The 12,046-nt window shown below is 41.7% G+C and overlaps 1 protein-coding gene across 4 annotated transcripts in view; it reads right to left on the bottom strand.

Moving 5' to 3' along the window:
* Positions 1 to 7,157, bottom strand: part of mapkap1 (MAPK associated protein 1) — a 274,264-nt gene extending 267,107 nt beyond the window's left edge. Inside the window, exons 1-2 of one of the 4 annotated variants that reach the window (XM_059993888.1) lie at positions 6,909 to 7,038; positions 1,629 to 1,714 (exon numbers count right to left, since the gene is read on the bottom strand). In XM_059993888.1, the coding sequence (XP_059849871.1) occupies positions 1,629 to 1,691 (63 nt within the window). In that variant the 5' untranslated portion in view covers positions 1,692 to 1,714; positions 6,909 to 7,038. Of the gene's footprint in view, positions 1 to 1,628; positions 1,715 to 6,908 lie in introns of all 4 variants that reach the window. The other 3 variants (XM_059993887.1, XM_059993886.1, XM_059993885.1) reach the window with 3 other exon arrangements.
* Positions 7,158 to 12,046: the final 4,889 nt, after the last annotated feature.

Raw genomic sequence — 12,046 nt, 5'->3', positions numbered from 1 at the left:
TTGGTGAAAAGATGATTTGCAACAGGAAAGGGCTAAATTATAGGAAAAATGGTTAAGCTTCAACCATAACAATTTTTTGCATTTCAAACGGTTACAACATTGTTTTCTGTTGTAAGCAAACCTTAAACCTTGAACACATGCTGTTTTTGGACCTGACACCTTTCAAATGAACAGATTCAGGCTACAGATTAAAGGAAGTTTACAATAAGAACTGCTTATTCCCATTGCCAAGACGAGAGGTTTTAAGCCCAATCTTTTAACCATTTCAACTAATTTTCACAGAAGCACCACTGAGTGTCCCCTAACCAGCTGCATCATTCTCTGGTAGGCAAACTACAAGGCATCCGACAACAAGGATTGTGAGGACTGCTGAGGGGATCAACTGGGTCTCTCTTCCACTGATTCAAGATACTTACAAGGAGTACTGCTTATTGTCAATGATCCCTCGTATCGTCCAAGAATCTCTTTGACAATCTACCATCAGGCAGGAGATATTACAGAATTAGGACACGAACTGTTAGGATGGGAAACAGCTTCTTCCCCCAGGCCGTGAGACCACTGAACTCCCTGTCACTACCCAGATCTCAACACGAATTAAGAGATAGCAATGATATACTGCATACTTTTTAAACTTGTTTGTATGTGCACTTTATTATTTAGTAATTTATTTGGGATAACATTACTTTTTTCAGTGTGAGAGTTAAGCATACTGCGTTGTGCACCTTGGACGAGAAGAACATTGTTTCCTTGGCAGTATACATGTATATGGTTGAAACAACGATTTCAACTTCATTAATTTTGAGACAATTAAAGTAACATCAATTTGTTTTTAAGCAAAAATTGCTACTTTTTCAAAAGATGTTGGTACAGCTATTCAATCTCAGAAAGACAATATGAAGCAAGGTTTCCAAATTAGCAAGCAAAATAGCACATTTTAAATGCCAAGACTTAAAATGCACAGGGTTTCATGTGCAGATATGCAACGACATGTTAGATAAGGACATTTTATAGTTTAGGTTCTTGGAGGAACAGATTGCAACAAGCAAGTGATAAAGCTGCACATCATTTTTGTTGAAGTATGTGCAAAGATCTGACAAATGCCTTACTGCACAATTATAAAAGTAATGGAAAATGAGTACAACCAAGATACACAAAGACACTACCATGGATGAAAATTTTCAATTATAAACAGATTTATTTTTTCACTGAAATCAACATTTCATGACATCTTCAATACTATTATAAGTGCAGTTAAATTCATCCACTGTTCATCAGAGCTCAAATTTTTCATTAGTCAAAATGTATGGATTCAATTCACACAAGGCCTAGACAGCTTTCCAAATTCCAGTTATCTGTAAACTAAAGAAATCTTTTCTTAACTATTGGAATATCTCCTGTGTGCAAACGTAATACAAGAACCTATTTATAAAGTCCTACTTTGATACTAGGCCCAGATTCCATCAGGCACATACAAGAGTTTAACGTGCAGAATGAGAGGTACCTTCAAAAAGGCACCGACATTGTGAAGCTACATCCAGTGTACTTGCATGCTAAACACCAAATGCAGCAGACTACAAAGCTAAGCAGTCCCATAGTCCATAGATTAGAGAAAAGCTATGTAACCCTACCACATCCAGTTGAGAATGGTGGACAATCAAGCAACGAATGGGAGGAGGTAGCTCCATGAACATCCCACCTTCAGCATGGAGGAGACCTGCATACAAGTGCAAGAGACAATGCTGAAGTATTTGCATGCGTCTTCAACCAAAAGTGCAAGTGGATGATTAATTTCACCTCTTCTTGAGAGTCCCATCGTGAATGCCCAGCAAGTAGCTGAGTGCATTAGACACAGCCATGTCCAATGTGGCTTCCTGACTGTAATGAAAATCTAGTTACCAAGAGTAGTACCCCAAGCCAAACTAATCTTGTTGTTATCACGAAGGCCATTGGTGAACCTCAATCTGAAAAGACAGCCGGGGGTGGGGGGAGGAGAGGAGAAGGGTGGAAATCACAGTAACATCTGCTCAAGCAATACACACAAAATGCTGGTGGAACACAGCAAGCCAGGCAGCGTCTATAGGAAGAAGTACAGTCGACGTTTCAGGCTGAGACCATTCACTGACGAAGGGTCTCGGCCCGAAACGTCGACTGTACTTCTCCCTATAGATGCTGCCTGGCCTGCTGCGTTCCACCAGCATTTTGTGTGTGTTGCTTGAATTTCCAGCATCTGCAGATTTCCTCGTGTTAACATCTGCTCAACCCATGTTTGTTCTTCAACAGAGAAATGAAAATATATACAGTGGATTCCAGTTAATTGGGGCAGCCACTTATTTGAAACAACTCTTAAGGAACAAAACTAATTGAGAAAATAGCCAGAATTCCCTTTGATTATTTGGGACACTATGGCACTTGACAGTGACAGGCAACTGTTGCCATACAGTTTCTAACTAGCATTCAAGTCATGTGCACTTGTGTGGCCGTTGGACACAATGTCATGCTTCGAGCAAAGTTTTCAAATAGTATTAGTTGTGTGTGTTTGTCTTCAACAAGCAGTGATTTTAGTCACTCATAGCTGGCAAGAATTAAGCAGACAATTCAGAACTGTTTTACTCACTGTGGTTTCAAGCATTCAGACCGGGAGATGCCAGAAAAGGCCAGGAGTGAAAATATAGCCTTCAAGTCAGGAACCATGAGGAATTTGAAGGTATCAACAATAATCCTGATTGCTACAATGAAGATGAAGATGAAGATTTGGAGGATGCAATCATCAACAGCATTGTAGGAAAGCAGTCCATTATATGCATTATTTGTCCATGTTCATTTACATGGCACTGGATGAATTCTTCCATCAATATTAGAAACTGCAGTTTTATAGTATTATAGTACTCTAATTTGTCCTGTATTTCATTAAGTACACAATTTGTGAAACAGTTAAATGACAGTTAAAAAAAAGTTTTTAAAAAAGAAACTATTTCCATGAAACTTCAGCTAATTGGGTAAAATTGAACTGGTCCTGATGTGCCCCAATTAACTGTAATCCACTGTATGTAATTTATACCATGACTCTCACCAACTGGTAGTTTGAATTGTAAGAAAACTCTCCACCATCTTGCTGCAAACACTTTTTGCAGCATTGTGCACGGTCCAGAAGTTACAACATGCACTTTGTTTTGAGTTTTAACTGCAAAAGTCAAAATTCTTTCTCAAGTAAGCACAAGAGATTCTACAGATGCTGAAAATCCAGAGTTCTAAAGATTTCTACTATGGAGGGAAATGGGCAGGAAAGATTACCACTTTCAGAGCTCAGGACAATGTTTCCCTGGTTTGATGCAACAATAAAACCAAAGGAAAACAAAAAGTTCCAGATTTTCTTCATTTAAAACCCTGACTTAGTCAGCAAATTGGTACATCTTAATGTTATCAAATTAGAACTCACTTTAGGCATCTATGGATCAGCTTGTTCTGCTGCAACAATTCAGCATTACCTGAAACACAGACCATAGTGTCTTTTCACACCTCTCCTCACCATTTCCCATTCTTAACATCCTGTTGATTGAGAAGAGAGCACACTACTCCACCAAATTCACAGCAGCTGCCTGAGGGCATCCTTGTTCATTTTACACAAAATTCTTCTCACATAAAATTAGCAGCAGGAAACTGAGGAATCCAGGATTAACATGCATTTCAACACCATCCAGCTCCACAACAGCACATCTATTACCACCAACACTGCACTGAATTGTAAACACTTTAAACCACTTTTATAATGCTGTTTACATTGTAAATACATACTGGTATTTATAAATATTTTCTGCCATATGCATACTTCAACCTCTAACTTAATATTTTATGTAATTCTTTATAATTATTGATTTTTTTGTTGCATGTCACACCCTGACCAACACCACAGCGTACTCCTCATACATGTAAGTGTGGATGGTGAAGAAAGTTGACCCTTGCACAACCTATTTTCATTTCACCATTGCCTACAGATCATTAACGTACTTGACCAGCAGATAGGCTGGTCAACAGTTAATTGCTAAATTTGTAATCCAAAGATGCATGTTCAAATCAAATGACACCACGGTGCAACTTCAATTCAATTAAAGCTTCATGAAATGTGAAAGCAGTGACTTATAAAAAATTAAAAACTCGTACGGTACACAACTGCCATACAAGGAAAAATAATCTGTTTTCCTTAAACAAAAGAAGATCTGCAGACGCCGGAAATCGGAGCAAAACACACAAAATGCTGGAGAAACTCAGCAGGCCAGGCAGCATCTATGGACAAAGTTTTGGGCATCAATGTTTTGGGCCGAAACCCTTCAGCAGGACTTTGGCCCGAAATGTCGACTGTACCTTTTTCCATAGATGCTGCCTGGCCCACTGACTTCCTCCAGCATTTTGTGTGTGTCTGCTCTCCTTCTCCCATTTGGACCAATATGTGATATCAGACCTCGCTTGTGGTTCCCACAAATGCCTTTCATCATCCAGCAAGCTGCTGCTCATCATTACTGTGGGATGACAAGGCAACAGCTTTCCACCGACAAATTCTCAATGGCAATTTGTGATGGATAATGAGTCAGGGTGGAGTAGTGGTAGCACAACGCTTTTTAGCACAAGCAACCCGAGTTTGATTCCCGCAGCTACCTGTAAGGAGTTTTTACGTTCTGCCTGTGACCGCATGTGTTTCCTCTGGGTGCTCCGGTTTTCTCCCACAGTCCAAAGACGTACTGGTTGGTAGGTTAATTGGTCTTTGTAAATTGCCCGTGATTAGGCTAGGATTCAATTAAAGGATTGCTGGACAGTGTGGCTCCACAGGCCAGAAGGACCTATTCCATGCTGGATGTCAATAAATAAACAAACCAACCGTGGACTTGCCAGCAAATCCCATGCTCCGGCAGATAAAAAAAACTTGACCTGCATGAATGACTAGCAGTCCTATCTCAGGAAACCAAAGCTACAAATACTATCCCCTTGCCACCATTTCCATATCCCTTTCCAGCTTCAGACTCAGACTTTAGACCAGTCACAAATCTAACAACAGGCTGAGCTTCGCATGTTAACACCCTCCTCATCACAAAGACCGCTTACATCACCTCAGTAAATACATCATGACCAAGCATTTAAGGCCAACCTGCACCCAAGATCTTCACCCCAAGGTTATTAGATATGAATACTCCAATTCTCTCAAACAGATTCCCACCCACCAGAAACATTAATTGATCCAACATTCAACTGCCACCCTCAGTGTCAAACCCTTGGGGAAAAATGGAGATCCCGAACATTTCTCCCATTCCTAGTTGCATGCAAGGCCTTATGGGTTGCAGCTACTCAAATACTTGAGGTAAAAAAATGTTAAATGCAACAGATGACTTTTGCTGACTCCTTCTGCAGTCCACTCACTCCTTTAATGGCAATCATGAGGAAATCTTTAAATTAAATCTCAAGATCTTTCATGCTTCACCAAGCTTTCAGCATCTCTCAATCACATGTTGATTCAGAAACACAAGATTCTGCAGCTGCTGAATATCCAGAGTAGCACATACAAATATGTGACATACGTACTTTGATAATAAAATCTACTTGGACTTCGACAAATTTTCAAGGAACGGCAGGTCAGGCTGCATCAATTGAAAGGTGGTACTTTATTAAGAGTCAAAAGAGTCTTTATTTAGAGTCAATGTTTCGAGCCGAGACCCTAAATCAGAACCGGCCGAAACATCAACTCTTACTTAATTCCTTTCCCCAGATGCAGCCTGAACTGCTGAGATCCTCCAGCATTTTGTGTATATTTCACATCTTAGTTTGATGTCAACATTAAACTCAGATGAACTAAAATGTGCTTTTCCATGAAGATTGTACCACCTATCATTTATTTCATAATTGATAATTTCCATAATATTTAATCTATATTCCTGTTTAGAGGGATAAGTAAAATTAATTACAGAAACAAACAGACTGCCCAGCTTAAAGTGGCCACCATCCTTGCAATTTTCCAACATAACAGGTACTCAGAAATTAACAAGGTCATAAATCACTCTTACAGTAGGGATTGTGTTGAAACAAAATCAGTGGCTCATGAAGTATCAAAATACATATCACAGATTTCCCGAAAGCCTGTGCAGATCCACAAAGGGTTTACAACATTTAAGTACAGTTCCTGCTCTTTAGTTGTGCACATTGGATTATCAATCTCACACACCCTTATCCAGGTAGAACTTCACATTTTATTCCTTGTGACGGAAGAAAGCTTTAATATTGCTGTAAATCCAAAATATTAGACAATGTTGGAAATTAGGACACAGTGAATGTGTGACCTCTGATTAGATCTCAGTTACGAGCTGTTGTTGTATAGTTCCAGCATGTTCCATTTTCATTGCCACTCGGGTAGAGCATCTTGGATGTAAACAAAACCCCCAAACACAATATCAAATCACCAACATTACAAGCTGACGCAAAGAAACGAAACCACAAATGACCTCTTGGTGCGGTGTGTGCAGTATCCTTCAACCCGAGGCCGGCTATGAGCCGGGAGCCCCCTCCCTCCCCGGCCACGATGTTGTTTACTCCTACACAACCTCCAACGTGTGCACAGCAAGTGACTAATCAATTCGGCACTGCACTGCCTGCCACGTCGGGTTAAAGGCCGTGTTAGGTCTGCCGGCTCCGTGCTCTTCTCCTAACAAGGAGGGGTGTGTGCGCGAAAAGAGAAAAACAAACTTGGGGCCGAGTTTGGTCCTGCGGACAGGCCGGTGCTGTCACCGCCGCCGGCAGGCCGCTGTAAACAGACGGTGCTGGGCGGGGCTGAGAGCTGCCCCAGGCCTGAGGCCTCCACCGAGGAGGAAGGGGTGGCGGCGGGGCGGGCTGGGGTAGGAGAGAGGAGGGAGAGGGGTGCAGGAACCTACCGTCAGCCGCAGGTCTCGGCGCCGTAGGTCGGGCTCTTGGAACACGTGTGTCACCTGTACATCGCCGGCGCTGCCGCCTCCCCGGAGCCGCGTCTCTATTACCCACCGCCCAAAGGACGCATCCACCACCGGCTCCAAGATGCGCCCCGCCCGCCGATCCCTCAGCCGGCGCCGCAGCCTCACATCCACCGTCCCCCTTCTTGGCTGCTGGACAGCTACGGGCCAAGCCGCGCCGGAAGACCCGCCCCCTAACAGAATGAGTGAGGGCAGCGCGAGCCCGTCAGGACCAACCCCTCGGGGAAAGACACTGCCGATTGGACACTCGCCGTTTGAGCTGAGGTTGAGTCCAGACCGGCAGCCAATCAGCAGAGAGCAGGAACGGCTCGCGCTGAGCACCAGCAAGTTCGGATGAGTGGCAGAGCTCCGGCTGCCAGCAGGCTCAGGTGAGCGGCAGCGCGCTGATGCGCAGAGCTGCATTTGTGTGGCGCCTATACCATCCGGATACTTCAAGATGATGCAAGTCGCTTTCCAGCCAAATATGTACTTTTAAAGTGCTGGAATGCAGCAATCATAACAACAGTATGATGACCGGATCATCTATTTCGATGAAAATTAAGTATTAGCCAGGGCTTCAGATAAAATGTTTCTGTTTTTCTGTGAAAATGTCCCACTTAATGTAATGCATCCACCTGAGAGAACAATATTGTTTCAACTTAGTACTTCCTCAGACAAGCAGAGCCTTCAGCAGCCCCCGGGGGGAGGGGAGGAGGAATGCCTGTCCACCTATCTTCTCGTCAGAAGTCAAACATCCTCGTAAGTCCTTGAGTCAAGGAAATGCTTGATAACAGTACAAATATGTAGACTGGACGCCGCTGTGAATGTGAATTGCACTGTTTTGCATTTCGTGTATTTACTTTTTAGGAATAAAGTTTATTTTTTAAAAGAAAACTTCCTCGCACAGTAGATACACAGAGATTATATTTGTGTATGATCTGCTTTGAAATAGTTATAGCCCAAAGCAGAAAATAATACACCTCAAACAATATTTGGACTGTTAGATAATGCAAATGCTATGTTTTATAAATGAGCATAAAACTGAACTCAGTCAACAAACAGTGGACCATACATCAAGTCTTTATTCCTCTCTATAGATGCTGCCTGATCTGCTGAGTTCCTCCATCATTTTTATGTGTGTTAATTCCCTTCCTGTCTTATTATTTTTATTGCACTTTTATATTCTCATTTAATGTACCTGATGATGAATGGAAAGTTATTGCATTACTTTTAGGTGAATCATTTTCAAAATTAGAATAAGAATTTCCAATATATAGCTTTTTTTTTCAGTAAATTCACTGAGAAGGTAGAATGAAGAATTTGGGACTTGATCAAAATGGGCTGGGTACCGACCTTCCTCTGATTACTACAAATCCACCTTCTAGTTTTCAAGAACAGGTAGCGAACGGAAACTGCCCATTCATGCGTTGAAAATGGAAATAGAAACTTGTCCAGAGTGGTGGAGAGTGGGCTTCTTCACACCCATTCATCTGAAATTATTTTACAATCGTCAGGGTCTTTCGAAAAATATTTCAGAGCTGCAGTGCTCCTCGAGGAGAAATCTTTTCAGTCAGAATGAGATGGTTGAGAGTCCTGATGAAGGGTCTGGGCCTAAGAGATTGGCTCTTCATTATTCTCAATAGATACTACCTGACCTGCAGAGTTCTTTCAGCATTTTAAGTGGTACTCTAGAATCTGTAGGATTACTTGTATTCAGAGGTCAGAAAAGCCATTTTTAGAGTGCAATAGGTGATAGAAGCAGTGGAGATAGCTTCCATGGTAGACATAATTATTCGTAGTTGTTCAGATGAAACATCACCAAACTAAAACATTAACTCTCTCCATCAATGTTCCCTGGCGTGATTTGTCTTCCTTGGATGTTGGTTGTTTGCCAGTCTTTGTTTATATATATGTAACCCCTTGGGTCGCCTCAGGCTCGCTCAGCTCATTCTCGTCTAGGGGGAGCAGCCTTCGGCCCCGCCAAACTGGGTAATCAGCTGGTGTGGATGCTGTGTGATGTCCCCGCCTCGCCCAAAAACAGACAGTACACCATATGCGATTAAATGAGTACAATTTATAAAGGTTACTATAACTAAGTGATTAATAATGATACAGTATATATGAAGAAACAAACAAAGAAAAGGCGCCAAACTTATCAAAGTCCAAACCACTTCGTGCACAACCATTGGAGCTCAATTAGTGAAGTCTTCTGGCCACCATTCGATCCCCTCCGAACTCCTCGACTCGCAGCTCAGGACCCTCCGAGTGGTCAACCTAGCTTCATCCCCCCTCCTCAGAGTACCTCCTGGCCTCGGACCCCCGCTTGGGGTCCGTTCCTCGCCCAGCTTACAGCATTGCATCCTCTCTCTCTCTCCCTCTGCCCAAAAGCCCGTCAACAAAAACTTACAGACTCAGAAGAAAGAACATTAACCCCATTTGGTTTACAAAGGAATACAATTCTCATTATCAGTAAATTTTAACCCAAACAAGCTTCCAGCACTCTCTCGCAACAAAGAAACATTCCTGCTTTTAACAAAACAAAGAAACCCTTTCCCAACAGTAACAAAGAAAAAAAAAGAAACCCCCTTTACATATATGTAACACTAAGTTCAGCTAGCAGCTTAATATAGGGGATGATAGCCCCTGGCCTGGCCAAACTTAAGAAATCCAATTTCGGTGGATGCTGCGCAATGTGTTCCCGATACAAATAAGTACCATGAAATAACAAAGTACACAATATGCGGTTAAATGATTGAGCTTTATAACTCTTAATTTGAATATATGGTTAAATAAACAAAAAAAAAAGAAAAGGGCCCATTCTCATGAAACTGTCTAAAGCGCAATGTTGGAGCTCGCTGATAAGGATGTTCGTCCACCATCAACCTCCTCTGATCATCACTGACCTTCGTACCCTCACTCCAAGTCCACTCTGTCCGTCAGTCTACCAACTCTCCCCATTCGCGCCTTTTCTCCTCATCTCTCCCCGCTGAAAGACCGCGAATTCCCGGCTTCCAGACACTCAAGAAAGAACAACATCCCACTCATTGGCTAACATGCCTCATTATCTCTAGTCATAACCTAAACATTGCTGCTACAGAGAAACCATTACCTCAGCGGAGAAACATTACAGAGAGGCCATTACATCAGCAATGAAACCTTACAGTGTGTTACATATAGTTTTTTCACAAATTCTATTATATTCCTTTGTATTTTCCTTTCCTTTAAATCTCTGCAAGAAAATACATCTCAAGGTAGTACAGGGAATTCCACTTAATTGGGACACATTGGGACTGGTTCATTTTGGCTGCCTCAATTAGCCAGGGTTTCTTGGAAAAATTAAAAAGGTACTAAATTGAGCAACAAATTATATATTTAAATGAAATACAGATCAAATTAGAACACTGCTAATACTACTACAGTACTATAAAACTGTGTATTAGTTCCTAATACTCATCGATAGAGGAATTCACCTGTGTCATGTTCTTTTGACTGCAAATGAACAAAATTAGCACAGACACCTGGTGGAAAAAGGTTCAAAGGTTCTTTTATTATCAAAGCATGTATCCATACACAACACTGAAATCGGTCTTCCCAGATAGCCACAAAACAAAGATAGAACATGAAAGTCATTCATAGAGAATGCCAAGCCCCACCCCAACACACGCACACACACACACACACACACACACACACACACACACACACACACACACAATACCATCTCGATCATCGATCCCCAAAACTCCCCTATTCCCACATAAAATGGAGCAGGAACATCAACCCCCAAACACCCTCCCCTCGCACAACATAACGGAAAAGGAACAGACAATAAAAAAACAGAGAGTACAGAAACCATAAGTCTGAATAAAGTCCACAGTCTATAGACACAGTAGTCCAATCCATAAACGCAAAGCCATGATACCATCCTCCGATATCACTAACATTCATTGAAAGAGAGGGACGAGCACAGAGGACTACCCATCTGCCACAGTGAGCCATACAACAATAGGCCAGTTACAGATTCCTTCTCCGGCAGTGATCAAAAGGCAGGCAGTTGGTGCTGAACTCTCAGTTGCCTTCGTCTCGATGTCTCAATCTTCTTTGACACTTCAATCAGCAATTAATCAATGCTTTAACCGGCAAAGTTTTGTATAACTTTGGCTTGCACCTCGTCTCGAAGCTTCTTCTCTTTGAGGCTGTCCAAGTACGCGCTCGTTTCCTGGAATCTTCTCGGAGCAGCCAGGCACTGGGTCTCTCAAACAATCTCCAAACTGTAAATCACGGGCTCTAACAGTCCCAGAAACACAGTTAAGGTGAAAGACTATATAAAAGAAGGAAAAAGGACATTTTTGTGAACTTTCTGGAAGATGTCAACCAAAGGAGCATTGTATATTGTGCCATCTTAATGAACTGCCTTCATACAATTCTGCCAAAAATTGCAACCGCCAAATCTTTATTTTCATTGTAACATTCAAGATCATTGTTGATATTGTTGAAATTGTTTTATTTTCACTCCCAGCTGTTTCTGGCAACTCCAAACCCGAATGCCTGAAACTACAGTGAATAAAACAGTCTGAATTGTCTTATTTTAAACACAAACATATGCAACTGGTACTATTTATAAACTTTGCTCTAAGCATAGTGCAGTGTCTGACAACCATGCAAGTACACATGACTGACATTAGTTGGAAACTGTTCGGCAACAGTCTTCTGTCCCAATTAAGCAGCTTAGTGTCCCAAATAAACAAAGGGAATCCCAGCTATTTTCTTGATTTGCATTTGCTCTTTCAGAGTTGTCCCATTTCAGTAGCTGACCTGATTAACCGATAACCCAATTAACCAGAATCTACTGTATATAGTGACATATAGTATGTGTACTTTGATAATAAATTTACTTTGTCCTGCAAAAGGTTCCTAACATTTACTGCTTAGTGACTTTCTGACTAAAAGTTCAAATGCCCTTTTTGGGAAAGAACTTTATACCCCACTAGGTTATAAAAGTAAGTAGAGAGTTCTCTTCCAAAAATTTAATCATTGATGCTTTGTAGGCAGGGAGCAGAGAATCTTACTGTTGCAAACATTTA

This window comes from Hypanus sabinus, chromosome 18 (assembly GCF_030144855.1).
Source record: "Hypanus sabinus isolate sHypSab1 chromosome 18, sHypSab1.hap1, whole genome shotgun sequence".
Taxonomy (NCBI): domain Eukaryota; kingdom Metazoa; phylum Chordata; class Chondrichthyes; order Myliobatiformes; family Dasyatidae; genus Hypanus; species Hypanus sabinus.
The sequence above is the reverse complement of the archived record's forward strand: the minus strand, read 5'-3'. Positions and strand labels throughout refer to the sequence as shown.